The sequence below is a fragment of the Aspergillus versicolor genome (genome assembly GCF_001890125.1).
Source record: "Aspergillus versicolor CBS 583.65 unplaced genomic scaffold ASPVEscaffold_14, whole genome shotgun sequence".
Classification (NCBI taxonomy): domain Eukaryota; kingdom Fungi; phylum Ascomycota; class Eurotiomycetes; order Eurotiales; family Aspergillaceae; genus Aspergillus; species Aspergillus versicolor.
Window position 1 is genome coordinate 426,934 of NW_024467537.1, and position 25,068 is coordinate 452,001.

At 49.9% G+C, this 25,068-nt stretch overlaps 13 protein-coding genes across 13 annotated transcripts; 6 read left to right on the forward strand and 7 right to left on the reverse strand.

Moving 5' to 3' along the window:
- Positions 1-852: 852 nt before the first annotated feature.
- On the forward strand, positions 853-2,132 carry ASPVEDRAFT_89149 (bZIP transcription factor; the record flags this gene model as incomplete). The annotated part of the gene is made up of 3 exons (XM_040818534.1): positions 853-954; positions 1,013-1,970; positions 2,038-2,132. The coding sequence occupies 3 exons, from the start codon at positions 853-855 to the stop codon at positions 2,130-2,132; spliced, it is 1,155 nt and encodes a 384-aa protein (XP_040673678.1).
- Positions 2,133-2,183: 51 nt separating this feature from the next.
- Positions 2,184-3,648, reverse strand: ASPVEDRAFT_47104 (uncharacterized protein). The gene is made up of 2 exons (XM_040813705.1): positions 2,959-3,648; positions 2,184-2,808 (listed from the first exon to the last, which is right to left on the reverse strand). The coding sequence occupies exons 1-2, from the start codon at positions 3,433-3,435 to the stop codon at positions 2,449-2,451; spliced, it is 837 nt and encodes a 278-aa protein (XP_040673679.1). The 5' UTR covers positions 3,436-3,648; the 3' UTR covers positions 2,184-2,448.
- Positions 3,649-5,191: 1,543 nt separating this feature from the next.
- ASPVEDRAFT_89151 (beta-glucosidase) lies at positions 5,192-7,775 on the forward strand (the record flags this gene model as incomplete). Its single annotated transcript, XM_040818535.1, has 4 exons — positions 5,192-5,580; positions 5,639-5,864; positions 5,916-6,078; positions 6,127-7,775. 4 exons carry the CDS (start codon positions 5,192-5,194, stop codon positions 7,773-7,775), a joined length of 2,427 nt encoding a protein of 808 aa, XP_040673680.1.
- A 1,160-nt stretch (positions 7,776-8,935) lies between these two features.
- Positions 8,936-10,846, forward strand: ASPVEDRAFT_89152 (uncharacterized protein; the record flags this gene model as incomplete). The annotated part of the gene is made up of 7 exons (XM_040818536.1): positions 8,936-9,131; positions 9,186-10,160; positions 10,207-10,272; positions 10,320-10,379; positions 10,424-10,524; positions 10,572-10,625; positions 10,655-10,846. 7 exons carry the CDS (start codon positions 8,936-8,938, stop codon positions 10,844-10,846), a joined length of 1,644 nt encoding a protein of 547 aa, XP_040673681.1.
- A 459-nt stretch (positions 10,847-11,305) lies between these two features.
- ASPVEDRAFT_47105 (uncharacterized protein) lies at positions 11,306-12,037 on the reverse strand. Its single transcript, XM_040813706.1, has one exon. It carries the CDS (start codon positions 11,986-11,988, stop codon positions 11,473-11,475), a length of 516 nt encoding a protein of 171 aa, XP_040673682.1. The 5' UTR covers positions 11,989-12,037; the 3' UTR covers positions 11,306-11,472.
- Positions 12,038-12,482: 445 nt separating this feature from the next.
- ASPVEDRAFT_89154 (MBL fold metallo-hydrolase) lies at positions 12,483-13,355 on the reverse strand (the record flags this gene model as incomplete). Its single annotated transcript, XM_040818537.1, has 1 exon — positions 12,483-13,355. One exon carries the CDS (start codon positions 13,353-13,355, stop codon positions 12,483-12,485), a length of 873 nt encoding a protein of 290 aa, XP_040673683.1.
- Positions 13,356-13,842: 487 nt separating this feature from the next.
- ASPVEDRAFT_34101 (uncharacterized protein) lies at positions 13,843-14,277 on the forward strand (the record flags this gene model as incomplete). Its single annotated transcript, XM_040810820.1, has 1 exon — positions 13,843-14,277. One exon carries the CDS (start codon positions 13,843-13,845, stop codon positions 14,275-14,277), a length of 435 nt encoding a protein of 144 aa, XP_040673684.1.
- Positions 14,278-15,326: 1,049 nt separating this feature from the next.
- On the forward strand, positions 15,327-16,960 carry ASPVEDRAFT_143268 (uncharacterized protein; the record flags this gene model as incomplete). The annotated part of the gene is made up of 7 exons (XM_040807900.1): positions 15,327-15,457; positions 15,511-15,529; positions 15,582-15,711; positions 15,767-15,793; positions 15,866-16,024; positions 16,079-16,576; positions 16,644-16,960. 7 exons carry the CDS (start codon positions 15,327-15,329, stop codon positions 16,958-16,960), a joined length of 1,281 nt encoding a protein of 426 aa, XP_040673685.1.
- A 431-nt stretch (positions 16,961-17,391) lies between these two features.
- ASPVEDRAFT_89157 (alpha/beta hydrolase) lies at positions 17,392-18,333 on the reverse strand (the record flags this gene model as incomplete). The annotated part of the gene is made up of 2 exons (XM_040818538.1): positions 17,392-18,174; positions 18,232-18,333. The coding sequence occupies 2 exons, from the start codon at positions 18,331-18,333 to the stop codon at positions 17,392-17,394; spliced, it is 885 nt and encodes a 294-aa protein (XP_040673686.1).
- Positions 18,334-18,615: 282 nt separating this feature from the next.
- ASPVEDRAFT_89158 (uncharacterized protein) lies at positions 18,616-19,591 on the forward strand (the record flags this gene model as incomplete). Its single annotated transcript, XM_040818539.1, has 2 exons — positions 18,616-18,861; positions 18,911-19,591. 2 exons carry the CDS (start codon positions 18,616-18,618, stop codon positions 19,589-19,591), a joined length of 927 nt encoding a protein of 308 aa, XP_040673687.1.
- Positions 19,592-19,652: 61 nt separating this feature from the next.
- ASPVEDRAFT_66094 (bZIP transcription factor) lies at positions 19,653-21,326 on the reverse strand (the record flags this gene model as incomplete). The annotated part of the gene is made up of 4 exons (XM_040815863.1): positions 19,653-19,894; positions 19,951-20,815; positions 20,866-21,062; positions 21,293-21,326. 4 exons carry the CDS (start codon positions 21,324-21,326, stop codon positions 19,794-19,796), a joined length of 1,197 nt encoding a protein of 398 aa, XP_040673688.1. The 3' UTR covers positions 19,653-19,793.
- A 2,178-nt stretch (positions 21,327-23,504) lies between these two features.
- ASPVEDRAFT_34106 (uncharacterized protein) lies at positions 23,505-23,819 on the reverse strand (the record flags this gene model as incomplete). Its single annotated transcript, XM_040810821.1, has 1 exon — positions 23,505-23,819. The coding sequence occupies one exon, from the start codon at positions 23,817-23,819 to the stop codon at positions 23,505-23,507; it is 315 nt and encodes a 104-aa protein (XP_040673689.1).
- Positions 23,820-24,219: 400 nt separating this feature from the next.
- On the reverse strand, positions 24,220-24,910 carry ASPVEDRAFT_76692 (uncharacterized protein; the record flags this gene model as incomplete). The annotated part of the gene is made up of 3 exons (XM_040816365.1): positions 24,220-24,534; positions 24,596-24,632; positions 24,691-24,910. 3 exons carry the CDS (start codon positions 24,908-24,910, stop codon positions 24,393-24,395), a joined length of 399 nt encoding a protein of 132 aa, XP_040673690.1. The 3' UTR covers positions 24,220-24,392.
- Positions 24,911-25,068: the final 158 nt, after the last annotated feature.

Below are 25,068 nucleotides of genomic sequence, written 5' to 3' on the forward strand. Positions count from 1 at the left end.
GTCTAATCCATGTCAATCTCACCCCTGCCATGGACAGAAATACAATTGGTCGCTTGTCTACCGCTTGCGCATGCCCATCCACCTGCAGCTAGTTGTAGCCTCGCCATCAACGCTGCTGTTGATACAACTCGTCAAAATTCCCCGCCGAGAGTGTAACGCAGCATTGTCCTCTTTCGATGGTTGAGCTACTGGTGAGGCGCTGGGCATCAAGAACACTGCCACAGAAATTCCGATTCAAATTTGCAGAAGACAAAAATAGCTGATCGCCCCAGCGCCCGAGTAATTATCTCTAGATCATGTTAATAGCGCTGCTTAATCCTATCATCATGCTCATTCCCTCATTATGCCTCGTCCTCGGCCATAGTTACTCCCGGTAGGGACTTCAACTAGACAGAGAGCATAGCTGTAATGTAATATTTTGGAGATCTCGAAATAGCCTATGGCATACAAACCTGAGGTAATTCTATATATTCCTTACCTTAATGTCCAGGAAGAAACAGACTGCAATAACATCAAAATATCATTATTTCATCGTAGTTCGCATGGCATACGCTATGTGATATTTATGATCCACGTTAGGCTGGGAGGTTATTATCTTAATCTCCTCAAGTTCTTGCCCTCCTGGAATCTAATTAAAGAGAGGATAGAGAGAATATATACAATCTATCCTAAAAAAGCTAAATTATATGAATAATCTTACATAATAATGCTCTCCTGTGCTCTGGTGTGATCTGTTCCACTCCAGCCAATCGTGACGACCGGGACTTTTTGATTATTCAACAGTCCCGACAGCCCAAAGCAATCCCGCCACGTCCTTCTATTACATCACTGCATGTCTTCAAGATCAAGAAAATGTCTCAAAAGCAATCCACGATGGTTGGAGCAATGACTGACGCGCCCGCTCCTCGCAAGAGAGGCCGGCCACGAGTGACGGACAATCAGCAATGTCCCGAGGTGGGTGCATCCCGAACTACGGAGTACAGTACAAGTTGAACTAACTCCAGGAATCCAGAGACGCCGAAAGCAACTTCGCGTCGCGCAGCAATCATATCGCAAGAGAAAAGATACCACGATCGTCAATCTGCAATCTCGTGTCCAGAAACTCGAGTCGGGCATCGAAGAGCTCAGCGAGTCGTTCCTTTCCTTTAGTGATCTTCTGTTGGAGGCTGGGATTCTCCAAAATCAGCCTCGTGTCACAGCTGCTCTGCAAAAAATCACACAGCAATGCGTCTCGCTTGCCAAAAGTGGCTGCGACGAGGCCGAACAGGCACCGGCAGCCCCGGCGGATGTATCACAATCAATATCTCCCACGCTCCGCGATACACAAGATTTCATCTCAAATCACAATCCGCCTATAACGCAGCTTGATTCATGGCCAATAATCGGTGACGCTTTCCAGTCCTCGTCGGAGGCTGGACTGTCACAGCTACCCTCCAAGCCACCCTTCCAAGAACAAGCAATTCTACCCTTCGGCATAGTCTCGTCGTCTCCGAATATCCCCTTCTCCACCTTGAATTTCCCGACCATAGTATCGCCCGACAGCCTCTTAACGCAAGGGCGCTGGACGCTCTCGCACCGTCTGGTCCGACAATGCTGCGAGACTGGTTACTATCTATTAACAAGATCATCTGCAGACGATCCAAGAGTCAAAGCAGTCTTCGGAAAACGATTGACCATCGACGAGCGCGACCGCTTCATCTTCGGGTTCTTCGCCAACATGCACGACGAGATGGGAGACACGGTCGAGTTGAGTACAAAAGTTCTCAGTTCAAGGAGGAGCAGCTACTCTCCTGAACAACTCACCGTTTCCTCTCGAACGTGGCAAATGGTCCAGGAATCGGGTGCTGATGAGTGGATGGATGCGAGTGGTGTGCAAAGGCTGCTACAGCTGCGAGGGATTCGTATTCAGGACCCGAGCTGCCCCCAGGTTAATTCGGCTCCGCAGCTCAACGCCGTGAGCTTCACTAAATGTGAGTAGTGCCGAGGTCAATCGATCTTTGTGCCTTCTTTTCCATGCATCTACTGACTTTGCCGTAGATCTTTCCCTCAGCCCTATCTGTCTCGGTCGCGGACCAGCGTTCCGAAAGCGCGATGTTGAGAAAGCCATTCGCCTTGCAACTCTTGATGGATGATCCTTGGGCGTTTAGCGCTGTGTGCGCGAAATACCAAGGATTATGTATAATCTCCGTTTACTTTGCATGATGCGACGATTACAAGCAGGATCCCGCTATGGAGTTAAGGACATCCTTCCAGTACATATGTTCCCTATGTCCGCGAAATCTTTTTCACAAAGCGCCCTTTGCATCCCGGCCCTTCATGTCGACTGTCACTTTAGCGTCTCAGGGACTGACTGGCCTTTGAAAATCCAGGGGCGGACTCCGAAATGACCCATATTTCTATTTACATTTCCACCCTTTTTTGGCGTCACACAAATGCGCAGGCATATTATTAGTTGTGTCGACGCCAAATAGAGACTCTGTCATGGATCACCCCATTCTCATCCTTGCCCACGGCGTGCGTGCGCTCTGGCTGCCAGTACTCCACTCTCTCCAGGCCCTCCTTGCTGGGCTCTCGCAACGGGTCCGCAATGACAAGACCCTTGTCGTTGTAGGAAATCTTCTCACCGGGGTGGCTTAGGTGCTCCATGTACGCCTCGGAGGGGGAGGCAAATGGAGGGCCGGGGGCCAAGGGGTTCTTATGACGGGGAGATTCCAGACAAATCAGATTGCCTGCGGGTGAGGGGGCAAGGAGCTCGGTGTATCGGAGAGCCCATTTAGGACGAAGCTCTGGGTCCAACGCACAGAAAAACTATACGACTGTTAGAAGGAGTGACCAGAAAGATCAGAGAGATCCAAGCTAGGTCGAAAAATGGCACATCAAAAGCCCAAAGACAGAGAGCGAAGCATCTTGCAGTTCCCCTGGTAGAACGCAGAGTACACCGGCAGCAAGTATACATACCGTGTAATCATAAATAATATCAAATCCATTTCGAGGTACTTCAATTTCCTTCAACCAGGCATCATCAAAAAAATCTCCCTGGACGAAAGTGGCCTTCCCTTTGCCGGCTTTCTCGTCTCCCACGCGGTACCGGCTATGGTTCTCTTTCTCTTCCTTCTTGCATGCTTCGACAGCTGTGGCGCTGACTTCCAGGCCATAGGCATCATACCCAAAGCTCGCCAGTAAGAGTACATCGACTCCACGTCCACAGCCCGGCACCAGGGCCTTCCGCCTCTCACCGTCCTGGGCAATAGGCCCGCCAATGGTGCCAGCTCGCTGGATTAAGGTGTCTTCTAGCGCGGGGTTGGGGAAGCCACGATCCCAGGGCAAAGTATCACTGTCCCAGAGGGAGGCCCAGCCATCAACATACTTGTCGCCCGGATATTTGGCCCAGTGTGCTCGAATATCCTTGGGATTAATGTTCGTAGGAGTCGTCATGGTTGCGTGCCAGTGATAAACAGGGTAGAAAATGAAATTTTACAGAGTTGTCGGAAAGCATTGACTACATGGGGGCAGGGCGTCTGTTCTACTTATATATGTCTCTCCAGACTCGTGATTGAGTATCTTTTCGCTGTTTCTGGCAATCCCCGTCGATCGATTACCTCAAGCTTTGACTGCGAACCAATAGCCAGTTAGGTGTTGGGTCGAAGTTGAATTAACCAGTCTTTACCTGTTTATTCATCATACCGAGATCTGTCGAGAAAAGTGGAGGTTTCTATCACAGTGGCATGGGATTGGACCAGGCGATAGTTAAGGTCTTGACTGATGACATAAACTAAATGCTGCGCCACCCGGAAAGATGAATAAACATTCCCACGTGATAGTCTCGATATCTGGATCTTAACAGAAATAGTGGCTTGTGCCAAAACTAGTTATAATCAACAGGTTGGTCAACTAACTAAATTTGGGAGCAGAAGGAGGGTTAGGGAGGCTACAGTCACCGCCACAACATGTTTCTATTAAATAGAGAGGCAGCGGGAAATATTCCGAGGTAGCTTTTATATCACAATGCTATTTTGGATATCCAAGTTTCCTAGACTCAAGAGACCTCGGCCGAGCGTAGTCTTGAAAGAGTGATGTTATCTTTCGCGATATCTTGATCACGAATGTGCTGTATACCCGCGGTGCGCTGGGGTGTGTAAAGCCTCGGGCCCAACCCGGAGGCATGGCTAAGACAAAAGAGAAAAGTAGTGACCTAGACACTAAACATATCCTATATAAGACCTTAATTTTGCAGATACTAGACATCTTATCCTACAGAGAAATAGGTAACTAAACACCAAGGAAGAACCCCCTAGAATTCTAGTCTGGTAAATGGGGAGACCCTAAACCAGGGCCTAGAAAAGTATTTAAATTATAGTGTTTTAGGCTATAATACAACAAAATATTCTCAACTTAATGATAATGAGCTTAAATTGATATCTACGTTGCTGTGCTATTGCAAATTACTTTAATATCATCAAGTAGAGCGGTTTTGCAGAGTCGGTAGGATCACTAGTGACGGTCGAATAACTGGTGAGTTACGTTAATAGTATTATTCAAAGAATACTACTTCTAGTATACTTCGGAGACCGCAGCAAAGCATAGAAAAAGTTAGTATTTGGTACCTCTAGAATAATATGCGAGGCGGAAGATATATTCCTGCACACCAATGTTCCTGCACCCCACACTATCCCCAGCCAAAATATAGACCGAAGAGTCGCCGAACAAGCCGGATTGGCCGGTACAGTCCAGCTGCATGCACTGTGGGTCTCTGGGACGAGATTATTCGGGTCAAATCACAAAGAGCCGAGCGGAATGCATATTCCGCTGCCTAGCAAAGTTTTAGTGGATCCCCCAATCGATTACATGACGTGCGCCAACGGGACGCTATACTTGTCTTTCAATATTTATGGGTAATTTCAGCGGGCCGCCAACGTGGTGCAGCGGTGATTGGAACCTCAATGCTCTGGTTATCGACCCTCTGGGGTCTTGCCAAGCGGAGTCCCCATCCTTTTCTCCAACATTCACGTTATAGGAACCATTATCTGGGGTCGAGTTAGTTGCCATTGTAAATCGGCAGGTTACACGAGCAGCTTGAGAATAATGGTTGGAAGCGGAGAGAATGGGGTATAAAGCCAGACAGACAACCCAACTGTCTGTTTTGCTATCAATTCTACTCCGTCAACGGAAGCCTGCCTCCTGTCCGTGAAACATGCTGGGCATCAAGGCATTGGTGGCCGTGGTAGCCACCTGCTCACTAACCCACGCTACTCCGCAAGACGTTTACCACAGCAATGTTGTCCACAGTGATACGTTCTTTTACGGCCAAAGTCCCCCGGTGTATCCGACCCCCGAGATAAGTGGGCTCGGAGACTGGGATGAGGCTCTCGCCAAAGCACGGGCTATGGTGGGCATGATGACACTAGTCGAGAAGGTCAACCTCACTGGCGGTTATGATAATAGCACCAGTAGTTGCTCTGGTAAAGTCCGCGCCATTAACCGCCTTGGCTTTCCGGGTATGTGCTTGCAGGATGGTCCAGCTGGAGTGAAAGGCGCGGAGGGTGTCAATGGATATCCAGCTGCCTTGCATATTGGCGCGAGGTACGCCCCTACACTCATACCCATGATATAATACCGAGGCGAGTGCTAATTCGTTCAGCTGGAACAAAACCAATGCATATGAACGGGCAAGGGCTATGGCAGGCGAATTCAAGAGAAAAGGGGCGACGCTGAGTCTGGGACCTGCGGTATTAGGGCCACTGGGGAAAATTCCTCATGGGGGACGAAACTGGGAAGGCTTCGCTGTCGACCCATATCTCAGCGGCATCCTTGGAGCAGAGTCCGTCAAAGCGACCCAGGATGAGGGCATAATTTCATGTACGAAGGTAAGTGCGCTTCTTGAACAAATACAATTTATACTTACCACGCGGGTCTAGCACTTTGTTGGAAACGAGCAAGAAACACACCGATTCCAGAACATAGATCGCAAGAATAACCATACAATTGAGACATTGTCGTCCAACATTGATGACAAGACCATGCACGAATTATATATGTGGGCCTTTGCAGATGCCATCCATGCTGGGACAGCCAGTATAAGTAAGTAATGCATGCCACGCCATACTTACTGGGCTAATCAGATCCCAGTGTGCTCGTACCAGCGTGTGAATAACAGCTACGCATGTCACAATAGCAAGGCCATGAATGGTCTTCTCAAGACAGAGTTGGGATTCCAGGGCTTCGTTCTCAGTGATTGGGAGGCCCAGAAAGCAGGAGCTTCAAGTGCACTGGCCGGCCTTGACATGACCATGCCCTATGGGGAGACATATTGGGGATCGCATTTAGTCCAAGCTGTCCACAACGGCTCAATCCCCGAGTCACACATTGATGACATGGCTACCAGAATCATCGCCGCCTGGTACTATAGCCGACAGGATGACAGCGACCTCCCACCAGTTGGAGCGGGCTTTCCTGCTGATCTACTCGCACCACATGAATTTGTAAACGCTCGAGACCCGGACGACGAAGCCATCCTCCTGGACGCGGCCATCGAAGGCCATGTCTTGGTGAAAAACAACAGGCACGCTCTTCCGTTGTCAAAGCCGCAGATGCTCGCCATTTACGGCTATGACGCCAGGACACCCGGACGAAACAACCCCGAAAACGGGTTCAGCGACTGGATGCTAGGGTTCGAAGCACACGATTACCAGCAAGTCAACTGCGGTGACTTTGGGACCAACCTAGGCCCGTGTCCTCCCTACTTCACCCCCTTCGCAAACGGCACCTTAATGGGCGGTGGAGGGTCTGGTGCCATCGCGCCGTTCTACGTCGACAGCCCGCTTGAAGCACTGCAGGCGCGAGCACGCCGCGAGAACACACAGCTTTTCTGGGACGTCGAGACGCGGAATTCCAACAGCACAGTCCCTGGGGCCGCAGACGCGTGTCTCGTCTTCATCAACTCCTTTTCCTCCGAGGCCCGCGACCGACTTAGCCTCCGCGACGACTTCTCAGACGCCCTGGTGCTGAATATCGCGGCCCAATGCAGCAATACCATTGTCGTTGTCCACACAGCTGGAATCCGCCTGGTGGACCAGTGGATCGAGCACCCGAACGTCACCGCTGTAGTTATAGCCCACCTCCCAGGTCAGGACTCTGGTGAGGCAATCACACGCATCCTATACGGGGACGTCAGTCCTAGTGGGAAGCTGACCTATACCATTGCCCGGAATGAGTCGGACTACGGCGCGCTTCTCAAGCCCGCTACATCTACCGGCTGGGATCGATATTTCCCGCAAGATGATTTCACCGAGGGACCGTATATTGACTACCGAGCTTTTGACCGGCGCGGTACCGAGCCACGTTTCGAATTCGGGTTCGGACTTACATACACCACCTTTGAGTACTCCAACTTAGAAATCCGGGCTCTGAACGCGTCGAATCTATCCATTTTCCCTACCGGTCGAATAATCCCAGGAGGGCACGCAGACCTGTGGGATACAGTGGCCGTGGTGACCGCCGACGTGACGAATACAGGAGACATCGAAGCTGCGGAAGTCCCCCAGCTCTATCTCGGTATTCCTGGCGAGGGCCAGCCACCCAGGCAGCTGCGTGGATTTGACAAGGCTGTAATCCGCCCTGGTGAGACGAGGACTTTTGAATTCGAGCTCCGCCGGCGGGATCTCAGTGTTTGGGACGTGGCTGCTCAGCAGTGGAGGTTGCTAACTGGGTCTGAGTACGGGGTGTTTGTTGGTGCTAGCTCTAGGCAGTTGAATCTGAATGGGACTTTGGTGCTGTGATTGCTGCGTGTCTATCGCAGTTGCCCGCTAACATGGGGTTCTTGGAGTACGATATGTATGGATTTGGTGCATGTCCAGCCTGCTACAGTGAATCCCGGCCACTACAGCAGATCATACAGCGTGGAAGTACTTAATAGAAGAGAAACACAGAGCTCATTTTCTCCACCAGACCAGCGAGAAAATACGAAACGCTTGAAAGTGTATTACACTAACAACATCATTTGACTGTCTAATTGATAAACTACACTGTATACTGTACAGGCACCCTATAACTGGCGATTGTTTAATTTGACTCATACACCCTTAGTTTGGGAGTATAAACATTGGATACCTGCACCCGATGTTTCCCCAAGCAGCTTTTAATTTGCAGCGTTGATAATTAAGAGTAGTCATCATTTCGTATCCCCAACGGCAGGAATAATGGTGAGTGTTATTCGACGAGCAAGAGAGGTCTGTGCCTCGCAATAGGTGGTTCGTTGGTTCTGGCGTTGATCTTAATATCGGAAATGGTCGAACCCATAGCGCTACCGTTCACTGCCACTGAGATGAGGAAGATCAAAACGTGCACGCTCTTGGCAAAGCTTACTGGGACAGAGGAAGTCCGGCACATTCATGTTGGTAATGCTGGAAAGCTCCTTACTGTTAACGCAGCAACCATCTGGTTTACAACGGTGCTTTAATCTATAGCTCGTCCGTTTGTTGGGAAGAAATTTAAGATGGAAAATAAGAAACCACCTGAACCCAGTCCACTCATCTTCTCCACCGTCATTAGACTGGAGTATATTTCGAAAATGTGGAACAGCACCAGGGTCTCGTGGAGAGATCCAAAAATATCAACCCAGTCCTGTCAAGTATCAAGCGGCTGATTAAGTGGATGCTTTAACAGACTGAGGCTCGCGGAAACCAGTCTCTTTCAGTTAGAGGCGGCTGAATACGAAGTGCTTGATTGTGATGAGCAGGCGTAAACTGCACATCACTGTCATTCCTGGAAGATCAACCCTATAAACTGGGTCAGCTTCAGAACAGGCACTGCTTGGCAGGGTCTGAGGACTGAGCCGCGTATGCATGGGATCTCAATGGCTTCAACATGATAAATAAAGGACTCCAGAGAGTACTAGATGCCGCTCTAGAAAGCTATTCACTTGCTTATTGTACTCACCATGGTCAATATCCGGCAAAGCTGGCTGTCCAGTCTGGCCCTGGCCCTTTTTGCTCAGCAAGGCCTGTCCTTGGTTTTTGAGGACTCAGACGCCCCTGATGCCGTCGATAATCTTCTCCAAGCAGGAGCGCAGTCAAACGACGACGCTGCTTTCTCGATTTTCGATCGGCTGAGCAGAGACTCCTACTACTGGAGCGGTATGCCTCATAAAGCCCTTCGTCCGGTTAAGATAGCTAACATGGCTTGCATAGGCTCCCAGAATGGCCACAAAGCACTAGCAAACCTCACCGTCGACGTCGGCGACGAGGAAGCGAATATCGTCTCGATGGAGAAATTCCGACACCTTCTCGAGTCCGTCGACTGTACCGACAACGGAATGGTCGTGGAGTTCAAAGACGAGCGTTCGTTCGGATACACACAGCGTGGATGGCAATGGGTCAACGACGACGAGGACCGGAACCTGATATTGGTCACCGGTAAACAGCACTGTGGCTGGAACCCTCACCGGGTGCCGTTTGTTGTCTCGTCGATTGTGTTCGACAAGCCATCCCTCAAGGCGAGGCTCAGCGGCGTACCATCGTCATGGAAGAAGCTCTTTCGCAACTACGAGCTCACGCTGGGAAATGTCGAGGAATCGTCTGTGGCCAAGCGAGACTGGGACTCTGATGCTTCTTTGAGCTTCAACCACAAGATCCCCCTCTCGAAGTCGATTCCGATTCCGGGCAGTAGTCTGTCTGTGGATGTCTCATGTGAGGACTGTAAAACAGAGGGCTCCTTCGATTTCGGTGTGCATATCAAGACTAGCTATGGCGCCCCCGAGTCTGCTTCATTGACGCTCTCGCCAAACGGTGTCTCTGCAAGCTTCACGCCCCGGCTTGGACTCAGCGGGAACATGACAGACGATATATCCGATGAGATCGAGCTTGTCAAGATCCCCGTCGACGGCATATCTATTCCAGGTGGCATTCTTGACCTTGGTCCGGAAATCGTGTTTAGCTTTGGATATCAAATTGGCCCTGTCAAGGGCTCGGCGGGTATAACCTCCGGCGTGACTCTCAGCCTTGAAGACTCCGCCGAGCTTGAAATCAACTTCCTCGATCCGGACATTTCCGCTGGTGGGTGGACTCCTCAGGTCGACACTGTCCCAGTGAAGCTCGACGCGAAGATCGAGGCAGGGGCGGAGATTTACACCAAGGCTGAGGTGCAATTTGCTGCGTCAATCCTTGGTATGTTCCCGTACTATGGTGATATCAATATGCTAACGCCGTCTAGACTACGGCTATGAAGCTGGTGTCAACCTAAAGCCGTATCTCGGGGCCACTATATCAGCTTCTACTGGTAGGTCAGCTGTGCCCATGTAGATTTAATATACTAATATCACATAGACAAAGGGGTCGGAGTCGATGTGGATATCGCAGGTCTGGGAGCTAATATCGAGGCTGGTGGTAAGTAACTCCCATTCATTATGCTCCTGTTCTAACAAAAGCAGGTGCCAAAGCCTGCGTGACCCCGAGAGCTGGAGTCAGTCTCAACGTCGACGTTGCGAAGGCCGATACCCCCGAGGACCCCCTGGTCGAGAAGACAGTTGCGGTATGTCAATTCGACTATATCTTAAGACTGCCACTGACTGTCTACAGGAAATCACAGCACCAATTGAATCCCAATGCTTCAATTTCGGCCCTACCGGCTCTGTAGGATTGAACTTGCCAACTCCAAGCAGCGGTTCTTCCTCCTCAGTCGCACATACGCCCTCTCCTTCAAGTACACCGTATACCTCGCCGCGTCCTCCAACAAGCTCATCGTACTACTCACACTACACGACGACCTCGTCATATTACACGTCGACCTCATACTCGACATCGGTATCATCATCTGCTACGGTAAGCCCGTATCACCACTATCGCAGACATAACCACGGACGGCATCACGTGGGAGGACGTTGAATAGAAAGGTACCTGCACCAGGGTTATCGGCCCAAGCTGTGGTGCAGCGGCCAGGCCGATGCAGTGGAAACCGCACATGGAGGGCCAGGAACGGTGGAGATTGTAGATTGGCGTGAGGAGCGACTCGAGTCATTCTGAGCTTAGCCCTATACAAGCAAATTTCGTCGACAGCTGCCAAGTAGGTTTCCAAATGAAGTATGGGAAATGGCCTAGGCAGTGGCAGTGCTCACTTCTTTTTCATTTCTGGTATCTTGTTCAAATATAGATATATTTAATTTCTACCTCTTCTGTCGCGAGGAGATTCCAAGTATGCCTGGTGCATTGAGCTGATCTAAACCAATATATCCTTGCAATCTACAGATAATCTGAAATTATCCAAGAGAGTCAGACAGGGTAACTGGGTTGACAGTCTTGCAAGTTCTTTCCATGGTGAATGTAAAGCAAACACGGTACCAGTTCTGACCCACTTAGACCAAATTAACACAGTCTCTGTAAAAAAAGACACAGTTCATAGCTAACACAAATTCCTAGTATATCCAGTTGGGAGTACGGTAAAGATAAAAATCCATATCCACCCCAATATATAAGCCCTTTCTCACCGACACAACTCCTCAACATATCGCGCAAATCCTGGATACTCCTTCTTGGCCATAGCCAGAATCTCCGCCGTGGCCCTTCCCCCACCAGGCGCATACTTCTCCGCAACAGCACAAAACGCTTCATTCGGCTCCGTCACCCTACCCGGCTCTTCAAGCGCCTCAGTCGGGCCCGACCCATTGGCAAGCATCCAGAGAAAATCCCCAAGATCTCGAGCAATCACGCTGAGCTCCCCCTCGGATCCAAAGTAGACGACAGGCTGCGCGGTGACTGGCATCTCAGGCTCGGGTTGCACGAGCCAGAACCCAATGTAGTCGCCTGCGCCTGTGGTGCCGAAGATGCGGAATTGGCTACCGTCTGCGGCGTCGTTGCCGGTGTAGAGACGGAACCAGGCTGTGGTTTCCTCGGGGGATTCGAACTTGGTGTAGGGTTCGAAGTCGCAGCCGTGGGATGTTGATGAGAAGTCGAGGGCGGCTACTTCGGCTAGTGCGGGTGGCAGGGCTAGATGGGCCATTGTGCGGTTGATAATACTATTTGAAAATGAAACATGTATTGGGGACGGGCTGGGAGTCGAAGAATTTAAAGGATGCGGTGGGAATGGAGATTTTGTATTATTAGTGTGTTGTTGTGTTTGCCGAACACGAGGTGATCGGTCGATAACGAAAATAAGGGGGAAGGAGAGCTAGTTACTCATAAAATCGTTATTATTTTAAACCAATACGAAGAGATCAATCAAATAAAATATTATATCTTGTCTGAAACCACTGACATACCGCTGCAGGCAGTAAAGCAGGCATTTAGCCGTCTAGAGAAACCTGTAACAGGTCTTATCCTAGATAGCTACCAGTCTTGATAATATGTGGAGCAAGGCGCAATGGCCACAGACAGATGTTCTCCAGTTTGCTATTAACTTGGATAATAAAATAGAGAATTGGACTGTGAAGAAGCTCTATAATGTTACTCGTCTATGAAGCTTTGATAATGCAGTATCACAAGAATGGCAGCCACTCATGCAGGCTGCCCAAATAATGCAGGATTCTTCCCAAATGCAGCGGAAGCCCCCGAGATAATAGCATGTGGGTTAATTCTTGATGGAAACAATCGCCGCATTCTATCATAGAGCTCCTCAGGGCTCGACGTTGCCTTGACAGCCTCCTCGAACGCTAGGATATATTCCCTCGTTGTGTGAACGTTGAAGACACCATCCACCGTCCCAGCCCTTTTATGACCAGCGATAACCATGTGTGGATTGAGCGACTCTATCGTGGCGAGCGCCTGAAGCCATTCCTGCCGCTTGTCTGTCGTGGTTGCTTCGCCGAAGAACTGGTGCACGTCTCCATAGACAACATCACCCGCCACGACCAGATGGATGTCTGGAACATACAGAACAGTGGTATCGCGGGTATCTGTATGTCCGACCTCAATCATGCGAAACTCATGGCCCTCCATCTCGAATGTATCGGCAGGCCAGGCTTCAGCAGTCTGCTGCGGCTCATATATCTGGCCGGGGAAGAGCTTGAGCCAGAAATTGCTGAACTTTCCAGAGGATAACTGCTGCTCGGAGTGGGCCACGGTTGCAGGAGTTGCTATTGCGCGCACGCCAGGCCATCGCTTCTGAAGCTGAGGGATGCCAAACCAGTGGTCTCCGTGGCCGTGGGTGATGTAGATGTACTTCAGCGCCTTATTTGGTGCCACGTCCTCGATCCACTTGATCAGTTCTTCGGTCTGGGTGATGGAAATAGGTGTATCCACGAGCACGGCCTCGAAATCCCCCTGAATTAGGGTACAAGTGATGGGTGAAAAGGCACTTGGCTCGCCGGCTCGTCTGATGGCAAGGGGGAGGCGGGAGGAAACCCAGATGTCTGCTTTAAGAGGTGCCATATCATATGAACTGATATTCACTGGTGGAAGAAAAGGTAATTTGATTGGAGTTCTATGTACTAATCTGGGACCAGTGCTCTTATAAAATATCTGGAAAGGAATCAAAGGCCTGAGATGGCGAGAGGCAAGTCAGTCGGTAATCCACGGCCTCGGTAGAAACTATTCAGATGATTATCTGAGCAAACCGGAGTAGTTCCACTACCTAGTCAATGTCTACCGATCGATCATACACCCGGCCGAGGCCGCATTGTACTGGGACTTGGCCTCTATAGATCGGGAGTCTCCTCTAGCCTGTAGCGAATGCTTGAAGCAAACCCTTTGCAATTTACCGAGGGTATATACTCTGCAGGTTGAGAAGGGAGACATCCTTGGGTTCCTGTGCTATATAAAGGGAGCCAACCATCTCAGCCTCCTTTCTTACCAACGCTAGATTAAACACTCCTATTTCAATAAATCTATTCCCAAATTGAATAACTACCGAAACAAAATGCCTCGATGGACATTTGAAACAACACCAGGGACCTTCACCCGCGAAGAGAAGCATCTCATCGCGCACAAGGTCACCGATCTCTACATCGCCCGCGGAGTCCCAAGTTTCTTCATCAACGTCTTCTTCCACGAAAACGGCCCCGACAACTTCTTCAGCGGCGGAAAGAACCCTCCAGAGGCGGTGTTCTTCCACATCGACCACGCCATCAGGAAGCTCCCCGACGAAGAGGCACGCAAGAAGTTTATTGCGGAAGCCAACGCCATCATGAAGCCGATTCTCGACCCCAAGGGAATCAAATGGGAATCGAACATCTATGAGCACCCTAGATATAACTGGAGAATCAATGGCATGATTCCTCCGGTTGAACACCCCGAGATTATGAAGGAGTGGAAGGAGAAGGATATGGCGATCGCGTATGAGGGTGCTGAGTAGTGTGGAGATAGCAGGGAGCATTGAGATGTGGATGTACTGTGTCTGGACGAATCGGTAGCTTAGGAGAGCAATGAATGAGAACGGTATCTAGAGAATTTGTACTGGCTTGTAGAAGATGTCATCTCGCACGACGCATGTAGAGGACATGGGCCTCCACAACGTCTGCATCACTCAAGATAACCAACCGTAAAGCCACGTAAATTACCGCTTTAGAAGAAACGCACCCAGATATGATTTGCTGGTACGTTCAAGTGTCCCCGGGTCTGGCGAATGGGTGTCAAATATCCTACCCATTGGTTCAGCCGAGACATCAGAAATCAATAAATTCACAGCGCTTGGACCCCGAGGACCAAAACAACGGGCAGTTCGTCAAAGCGCGGGGAGTCAATCCCCTGTCCGGTACCCCGGAAAGTAATTGGGATCCACGGTAGTGTGGGGGGTCTGGCCAGGCCTTTACAAGAATAACTCAGAAATCAGATATACGCCACTCAATGATCACGAATCATGGCAGTGGCCTCGGCTGAGCACTTTGAACCAGGTCTCTCTCTCCAAGGGGAATTTTATGGACGAGTATATGCCTGTTCATCCCTTTTCCGCGGCACTCGGCATCCCAGTCCCCGGATAGTTGGTTCGAAGTAAAATATGGTTCCGCCACAAAAGGAAAAGGGTGGAAGGGACCGTGCTGGAGTATTCATATAGATATTAGGCTTTTGTCCTTTTATCTAGTCAGTCTACCGTTGTATCCCTCTCCGTCCTGCTGTTATTTAACACTATCTTGAGTTCCTCCCCGACATGGACAAGGTACCAAGTATCTCAGATAAAAAGGATCTGGATACGATGCATCTGGAAGAGGCACATCTGCAGGATGAGGTGCGCAGTATTGACATACCAAAGACAGATGTTGCCCCAGTCTATGGCATTGATGAAGCCCATCAGAAGAGAGTGATGTATCTTTATAATCCATTACCTACTACCACTCTGCAGCCTGGCTAACCATTTGATCGCGTAGTCGGCGCGTGGATCTCCGGCTTCTGCCCATTCTCGGCATCATGTATTCAATCTCGCTGATCGATCGTCTAAACCTGGGACTTGCGTATGTCGCCGGAATGAGGGAAGATCTGCAGTTGGACGTTGGCACAAGATACACCATTGTTGTAATGGTGTTCTTCGTGGCTTATATGTAAGTTTGGCATCGTACAACACTAAATGACATTTTCTAATCATATACAAAAGTATATTTGAGATTCCAAGTGTACGCCTTCCCACGTTTAGAGACCGATAACACAAGATTGACAAGTTTTTAGAACATGATCTTACCAAAAGCTGGTGCCGCTAACTGGTTGGCGTTTCTCGGGGCTAGCTTTGGTTCTATTATGATAGGAATGGGTTTCACTAAAAACTGGGCAACCCTGGCAGTGTGTAGAGCCCTTCTTGGTATGAAGTTATACCCTCCTGTTGTGGATGTCTATTCTAGTCTAACTTTTACAAGGTACTATGGAGGCTGGATTCCTTCCGGGTAAGTCAAGATAACAAACACGGTCGTATATCTCTTTTTTTTGTTTAACATCAACTGATCCTGATTGCATAGGCTGCACGTACCTTATCACTTGCTGGTACACTCGCTTCGAGGTCGGGAAACGGCTGTCTGCTTTCTGGCTCATGTCTGTGGTCATGAATGGATGTGCGGCGATCTTCGCCTATGCCCTAACCCAGTTAAGCGGAACGCATGGAATCAATGGCTGGAGATGTGAGCTTTTCCCGTTTATTGCCTTTTCCTTTGGTTAGATAACTGATAGATCAGGGATTTTTATTATTGAGGGTGCCATCACGACCGGAGTCTGCTTGGTAGGCCGGCTTATAATCATCGACTTCCCTACCAAGGCAGAAGGCTTCCTAGCCCCTGAGGAAAAGGAATTCATGATAGCCAGGATTAACAATGACCGGGGAGATGCCGAAGAAGACAAGCCAACCTTACCCAAGATCCTCCACCATCTCAAAGACTGGAAGCTATATTTCTGGGCATTTAACCTGTTCGCATCGATGCTTCCGGCATACGCGCTGGGATACTTTAAAACAATTATCCTGGAGGGCATGGGCTTCTCAACCATGCTCAGTCAGCTTCTTACTGCGCCCCCGTACATACCAGGCGCTGCAGTGGCACTCATCTCCGGGTGGCTGTCCGATAAATACCACATCCGGGGCCCCATGATCGCAATCCACCAGTTGATAACCGCAGTCGGGATGCTTGTCACTGCGTACGGGCAGTCAAGCGGAGCTCGTTATTTCGGAATATTCCTAGGTAGGTGCTCCCACGTTCCCTCCAACTCTCACTTATAAGCCCGCACTAACAGAGTAATCATCTATAGGCATCGGTGCGCTGCAATATTGCATCCCTGGCGTGCTTACCTTCCAGGCCAATAACATTGTGTCCAACTCGAAACGCGCCGTGGCGTCCGCAACATGTTTGATTGGTGGTGGTGTGGGAGGGATCGTTGCAGGCGTTGTCTTCAGATCCAGCGAAAGCCCACAATACCCAACTGGCATTTGGACGACGTTTGCAGTCAGCATTGTCAGTGTTGCTTTGACGATAATCATGGATGTTTATTTTTGGAGAGCCAACAAACGCGCGAGAGCAAGTGGTCGGCCTCTCGAGGGGCGAGATGGGTGGTATTACACTCTCTAGAATGTGATTTACAAGGAATTGCTTTCTATGTGCGACATCACCTTGTGTGGATCTAGATCAATCCTTTATATTTATTATGCTGTTGATATAGAAAGCCCTCCCTGGTTAACCATGGTCAAGAGTGTTGATGATACGTACCATGGAAATTGGAGGACGTATATAAGTTGAATATTGAATACTTGGTTGATATCCTAGAGTACCTTTTTTTCTCTTACCAGCCATGCACTTCCTTTTCTTTTCTTTCAGGCTTATTTGTGCTTGTTCTATCGACCAATGTCCCTGCAATGGCCAAGCCGTTATGACTACCAGTGGCTTACCGTGACTGTAGAATAAAGCACGATGAAACTAAATATTTGCAAGAGTTATTATTCACCTCAAGGGTTATTCTAAGTCTATCAGGTTCCAACTGAATCCCCAGACACTGCTTCTCCCTAGAGATATCTATCTAAAAAGGCAATCTGTGTCGATACATTATCCTCAAAGTAGCCACCACGGTATACATCAAAATGTCCGCAATCCATCTCAAGCAACTGCTTCGGTTCTCCAGCTTTCGTGAAAGCCGCCACTTGGTCCGGACAACTAATGAGAGTATCCTTCCTCGCAACAACCATCAAAAGCGGCTTAGGCGAGATCTGGGAGACATAATTCCTCGGCTCAGACCGGATGGTATGGAAGATAGATTGCAGGGTGATTTTATTCTCCCGACGCGGTTCAAGGGTACGGACATCTTCATAGTGCCGAAAACACTCCTCAGTCCCCATAATAGCCCCCGTAGCTGGATCGCGCGCTTGCTCGAGTGTTTCCGGATAAATGGGGATATATGTAGGATCCGCAGATGTTGTTTGACCTCTATCTGCGAGGAGTCGGGCAAGTTTCTCCTCGGGGAGGCGTGCTCTCCTTGTGTCGCCGGAAATAAAGGGTACCTGGCTGACAACGACTTTGATGCGCGGGTCAATTGCGCCTGCAATCAGGGCGATTCCGCCTGAGAAGCTGGAGCCCCATAGTGCGATTCGAGTAGGGTCGATATCCAGTTTGGTTGAGACGTAGTGAATTACACAGTGTGTGTCTTGGGTCTGCTCGTAATGGTTGGAATGATGGCGGGGGAGGCCCTCGCTGTCTCCCCAGTTCCTGTGGTCGTAGATGAGGGCGGCGTATCCTGCTTTTTGGAACCGTTCTGCGTAGTTGGGGAGGTAGTGCTCCTTGATCCCGGATAACTTATAGCATGCTATGTCAACATTTTCTTCTTTTGTCTTTTGGCCGGGAGTACATACCCCTGGAGACATGATAACCACAGGCCCCTTGGACTGAGCGGGATAAAACAAAGCACGCAGGATTGTTCCATCATGAACCTTGATATCCAGCTTTTGCGCCATATTGGACTCTCTGCGTTGGATGCCACTGGAGTGTCTTTCTTGAGCGGAACCACCGTGTTCATATAGCCTACCAGAATCTCGTCACTCGCAACCTCGGGACAAATCGGCTATTATGGTATTTATTATCATTGTAGCTCGGAGCTCCTCTAATTCTATGCGAGAATGCAGAGGATCATTAATTCCTCGGAAACCGAACATACCGCCTCGGCTGAAACACCCAGATATACTTCTTAACTCAACGATATCATTCTATTCCACAAAATAGCCTTCAGAACCGCCATCATGATCGTTGCAGTAATCGGAACAGGCGTCATCGGGTCAAGCTGGGCCTGCCTGTTCCTCGCAAAGGGCCTTAGGGTCATCCTTACTGATCCAGCACCATTCGCAAAGCAGGATTTCGCCCGATTTCTGGAGACCACCTGGGAAGTCATACCGAAGAACGAGATTGCTGCAGGTGCATCAAAGGAGAATTACCAATTTACGAATGATATCCTGCCCTATTTGAACGAGGTTGACTTTGTTCAGGAGGTGTGTATAACAATCTCCCAACAGCATTGCAGCCCTAATGTGATATAAGAATGGCCCAGAAAGAATCGAGATCAAAACCAAATTAATCTCCCAAATCGACGCACACACCAGATCCAACGTTATCATCGCATCCTCGTCTTCCGGCATCCCAGCGTCCCAGTTCGTGCACGAGTGTAAAGTCAATCCATCGCGCGTCCTGATCGCACACCCATTCAACCCTCCCCACCTCCTCCCTCTGGTAGAAATCATTCCACACCCCGGCTCCAGCAATTCCTCAATAACAAAGGCCTTGGAATTCTACAAGGCTCTAGGCAAAACCCCCATCACTCTCAACCACGAAGTCCCCGGCTTCGTCGCGAACAGACTCCAAGCCGCCCTCAACAACAAAGCCTACAGCTTAGTTAGTCGGGGCGTTATTTCGGCGCAGGACCTGGATACCGCGGTTACGAATGGGCCAGGATTGCGTTGGGCGTTGAATGGGCCCTTCCAGACGAATGCACTGGGTGGGGATGGCGGGACGGCCGGGTTCTCGCACCGGCTGCAGCACTTGGGGTCTGAAATACAGAAGTGGGAAAGGGATATGGCTGAGCATCGGTTTGATTGGAGCGAGGCTGCGCTGGGGAGTTTGACGGATGCTGTCGGGGTATACCTCGACGGTGTGGATCCTGCTGATGTTAAAAGGGAGCGCGATAGGAGACTACTGCGTATTTTGGAGTTGAAGAGATTGTGAAATGGTTCTTGTTCTTGAGCATCATTGGCCATCAATTCCATGTTTTATGCCAATACAGTAACGGCGATTTAATTGTATCTGCATACTCGTAGGTGCAAACCCTATCTAACCCGCTTAGTAATCGTTCGTCGGTCCTCGGCTCGTTACTGATTTCTGAGCATTCGGAGATTTAAAAGTACCAAGCACGATCAGAAATCAAGTTCTACGCTCGGCACTCGGCCATAGTACCCAGCAGTGCCGATTCCACATCAGAGCGTCGGAATCCCGGAGCGCGGCCCAGACACATTGCCTTGCGTTGCAACACTGCGGAGGGGTCAGAAGTTAGAACAGTTACTATATACCGTGTCCAGCGAACTTACTTGATAACAGTTCCGCTGCATTAACTGCCGGAGCTTCGTTTCTGCAGTCTTCAAGTCCTGGCTTTACTTCAAGTAGCCGAACTCCTTTCTCGCGTAGATACTCCTCCAAATCACATATATCAAACCAGTCGCCGCTCAGCTCCTCCCGAACTGAAGGAGACAGCATTGACAGTGGATCTTTAACGGTTGTTCGCTCACGATCGGACGTGTGCAGACCCCACGAGCACGAAAGCCTCGTAGTACGTCGGCGGTAATGCGAGCCAGCATCACCCAGGCTGAAAAATGGTATTTCGCTCCATTCCTCCAGCCCAGTCTGCTGCGTTCTAGCAAGAAACACGGCCTCGAAGTAAGATGCCAGCGTCTTCCTGTCCAAAATAGCTAGCATAAAGCGGAATTGCGTTTGGAGCGTGTCTAGGCCAACCACCGGGTCGGACAGCCGTCGAAAGCCACTATAAAGGCATGTTTTGTGCAGTCGTTCAATAAAGGTGGATACGTCTACTATAGGAGTCTCTAATGCCGCCAGAACCTCAGCAGGATCTGAGGCGGCAAGTGAGGTTGCGCGGCAAAAGAGTCTGTCTGTGTACGGCGAGGGATTTGACCCTGTCAAACTGGGATGGCCTTTATCGGTGGCATCCTTTGCCAGGATCTGACATATCTTCACCGTGTCGCGCAAGTGTGCTTGTACGTCTGGCTGCGATGCAAGGACGCCAGATTGGACCAACGTATCCCTGAAAGCAAAGACAGCGGCAGTCATTCGCTGCATGGACATGCTCAGCTCTGAGACGCGAATCTTCAACGCTGACGTCTGGGCGTCTCTCCGGTATTGATACGCTCTTTGTGCGGCACGGGTCTGTAGTCGTCGTCGCTGTCTGAGGTTCAGTATGTGGAAAGCAGAGAAGAATGGGGGAGGCTGACTTCGGCCATGTCTGTTTCTGCGGCGTGAACAAGCAGTTTTCGCGGGCGGCCCCGTTTATTGACAGAGGATGTGGCAATCGTAGTGGTATCTTTTTTCCGATCTTTGGGTGATGTGCTTGTGGACAGGCTGCACATAGTGCGCTGTTCATTTGAATTTTCAAGGAGTAGTCCTCCGTAGAACGGTATGGGGGCACGATCTGTTGGCAACGAATTGCCTTGTGGAAGTGGGTAATAAGACAAGGAAAGTGTCTCAGTGCCAGTCAATCCCTGCACATTGCTATCGGCAAACGAGGGCCCAACACAAGGGGCCAGCTGTTGAGGATCCCGGGCATTCTCCCCAGACGATGTAAAGTCTCGATTAGACCGCGTCCTAAGGCTATGTGGACGTGGCATCCTGAGTATTATTCGCTCCCAAAAGGTTACTTACCGCAACGATATTTTGATAATATGGCAAGTGACATTGATGGACAAAAGGTTCTCAACGGCGCGGCAACCATTTGTACCCTCACATCCTCCTCGTCAATGGGCCCCACCCCGGCCAAGCCCGATAGTTTACGAATTACTACAGGTTTGGGGTAACGAAATACCCTGCCCAGTACTCTGCGGGAGTTCGGGTACTGGGGGACAGGACCGTCGTGGTACTCGGTGAGCTCCAACCCCGGACTCCCCGCGCCCCAGACCCGCACTGCAGTTTGATCGGCTATTTTAGCCGATTGATCAAGGACATGGCTGTTGAATTGTAGCTATACTCAAGCAATTATACCGTCATTATGGCCAATTCGTGGTATAAAGTTCACTGCTAACCAAACACCCAGCTGGCTCCCCATGCAACAGCACCCATCCCAGCCTTGACTATACTCCGCTTGACACACCCCATCCAAAGCCCGCCACCAGAATCCTGGAATTTGCCCGAGTCATTCGCCATGGGAAACGGGGTTTCCGGCTCAGACATGTCCAAGAACCGACAGAGCGGGCCCCAGCCACCCGCAGGATGAAATTCCAATAGCCAATCCAGACTCTTGACAATAGTACTTCCGGTGCAATGCCTCCGTCCACACGGGGAAATGGCCAAGGTCCAGTCGATTCTCAAAATCGTAGGTTTCAGTCCGAGCTGAGTCAACGCTGCGTTTAGTGTTGCGTGCCTAGTTAGCACACACTCTGACGGGGAAGTATATGTATGTACATTTTGTTCCAGTACGCGGAAATTCCAGCGCCAACACTTTCATGGGCCGCTAGCTATTGATATTTGTGCGGCATCTGGCATCATGGTCCTTGTTGCTGGGCGACTCGTGCGCCATCGCTGTCAGCATGGTATATTGGATATATGTGTGAGGTATTCATCCGGACTCCTGGAATGGTTTATAACATTCGACACTACTTCTGGCCTTCTCACCGCTTCTCGTGCGCATGGTATATGATGGGTAAGAAGCGTGATGAGGTAGCTATTCATGTGTCAATGACCAGATACGCAAGGACAACCGTTCTCTACACGTTTAAGTGTAACTGGCTCCTTAATGAAAATGCAGACACGCAAGGCGTCCGCTCCTTACATCAACACCAATATACTACATTGAACTTTCCGGCCCGGATTTTATGTTCCTTACGCAATTATACCAGTCTTTAACCATGGGGCAGCCGTAGGTTCAGGATATGATAGTAGCCGCTAAATATACAACAGTTGCTTCGTCAATATGGCATGCGCTGGGTTCCTTCTAGGAGTATCTCATTCCAAAATCATTCATAACATTACGAAATTACCGTGTTTAGCTCTATCTCGTCGATATCGTCTCCAAAGACATACATACTCAATACCCGTGGCCCCTTCACTCTTCGCTCCAGCACCAACCCTCCGACTATTCCCCCAGCGCAACCACGCCAGCCACCCTCTAACCTTCCCCCATCCTAGAAGCCCAAATCCGTGCCTCTGGCCCCAGCTTCCGGATAACGTTCATGCCCGCCTCGCGGATATCAACATTCCGCCCGCGGAGGTGGGCTCCGCGCCGACTCATATTCTAGGATCGTGATGCGTGGCTTTTGCAGCCCCGTGGTACGAACCGCCTTGCCACAGTTTCGCCGCCCGGACTTGGCATGTACTCTCTCGCAGATCATGCGGGGTTCATCCGTTGGATACGAGGTCTTGGGCTGCCCAGAGTCTTGGGTCTGTTGGCTTCTCTATTCTCTGGGAGGGCTTTGGCTTGGCCTCTGTTGATCGTCCGTATCCTTGACAGGGGGTCTGGATTGGATGGCTCAATGGCAGGATGTCCAAGATAGAAAAGTTTCAGAGCTGCACATAATACTCCTGTCTCGTATGAGTGACGTATTTCCAGTGATATCAGGTAACCGTCATATTCTCAATCTTCATCACGTCTACCAGGAGACGCCGTGTACAGGTGACTGAGTTAGGTTGCTTCGGAATTCCAGCGCTACTACAGCAAGCATAATGTTTTTTAATACTACGTTGTAGGTGTTAAGCACTCACAAGCTCTGCTGAATTAATTTCAAAACTCGTCCATGTTGAATGGTTGGCAATGTGCATGTTATGATACACGCCTAACAATGAGCAGAGCAGACACAATCAATCAACCAAAACCACAGCCTGAAGCTGAAAGCAGTGGTCCCTCTTAGCCCGGCTACGCAGCCTAGTCATAACACCTAAACCCACTAACCCGATGACCTTCAGGGAGTCCCTTGTATCCCGCACGGTCGATACCCTGGATCAGCAGTTTCCCTGGCTCACAGCCGGTCTCGTACGAGTCGCAGTGGTGGCCGGTAGGGGTACTTGCTGAGTAAACGTGGTCGTTGTACTTCGTTGGGACATACACACAATCTCCGTGCGGAGCGGGCACGTCGATGCAATCGCCGAAGTCTCTATTATAGCACATCCGAACGGACGCCGCATGGGCACTCATCAGGAGAGACGAGGCGCAGACGAGGATGCCGGTGGTGAGTTTCATGTTGGTCTGACGCAACCGGGGGTGTTAGCTTCTGTATATGGAGCTTCAAAATCTGTATATACTCGGGGGTTGCCTTACTGATAAGTCAGGGTAGAGCACAGAGAATAAAAATTTCTTTTGAGTTGCTGGTGTGAATGTCTTCTGTCAGGTCCTTTCTGTGGGAGGGTAGGAGGGTTTTATATGTCGAGCCAGTCCATATAATCCTGCTTCTGCGATGCAGTTACTAAAGACAGGACGACGTTGCAATATACGACCCCTGTATACGAGATGCTACAATACATTTACTTGGCAATCTCGGTCACCTTTGACAAAAGTATGTGATCGCCGCGAACAACTCGACCGCCAAGGGCTGGAGAGTGCTGTCCTCGTATATGGCCACCAATAACAAGAACACATAAGCCAGACAGGCAATCATCGTGGGATTGACTGAATCATCGAACAGCCTCCTACAGAACTCTCTCTTATACTTCAGTCCGTGATCGCGAGATACCACCACAAACAGGATAGCGTAGAAGATTTCACAGCCTGGCACACAATGGCAATTGATACCACATCACATACAAGGCCAATCTCTTAAGCGTTCCTGGCCTCCCTCGGCGCAGAAACAGCCTCCACATTGTTCCCTTCCATGTCAATTGCAAAGGCCGCGTAGTAAGGATACCGGCTCATCTCCTCCCTGATTCCAGGATCGCCATTCCCCTGCGCTCCGTTTTCTCTATAAACCACACTTAGCAGAATGCTTAAAGGGAGAAAGTGATAGATAGATGAAACCTCACAGTGCAACACGATGAAACTCATCAACAGCCGCCCAATCTATACATCAATACAGATCAGCATGGAATTCGAACAAAGTATTTGTAGAATAACAAACCCGGTGCATCAAATGCAACATGAACAGGCATAGTCTGCTTTCCCTCCGGCAACGCCTTCAGCCAGAAATAGGGATAGTCGCTTCCAAATCCGATGAGCGTGCTGTTGTGGGCGCAGATAAGCTCCTTGTACCCAACCGGAGCGAGGACCTTGCTATAGAAAGTGCGCAGGGTAGCCATGTTTCTGGCCGTCACCCATAGGAAGAAATGGTTGATCGTCATGTTTAGATTGATTGTTTGAATTGAAAGTCCAGAGTGATACATTGTATAGTATTTATATTTGTATCCACCCCGGACTTCAGGCTCACACTATTCCCTGAACGGAATGGTGGCGTATTATTGGAATGTCAACCCGGAGTTCCGGGCTCAATATCAACCTC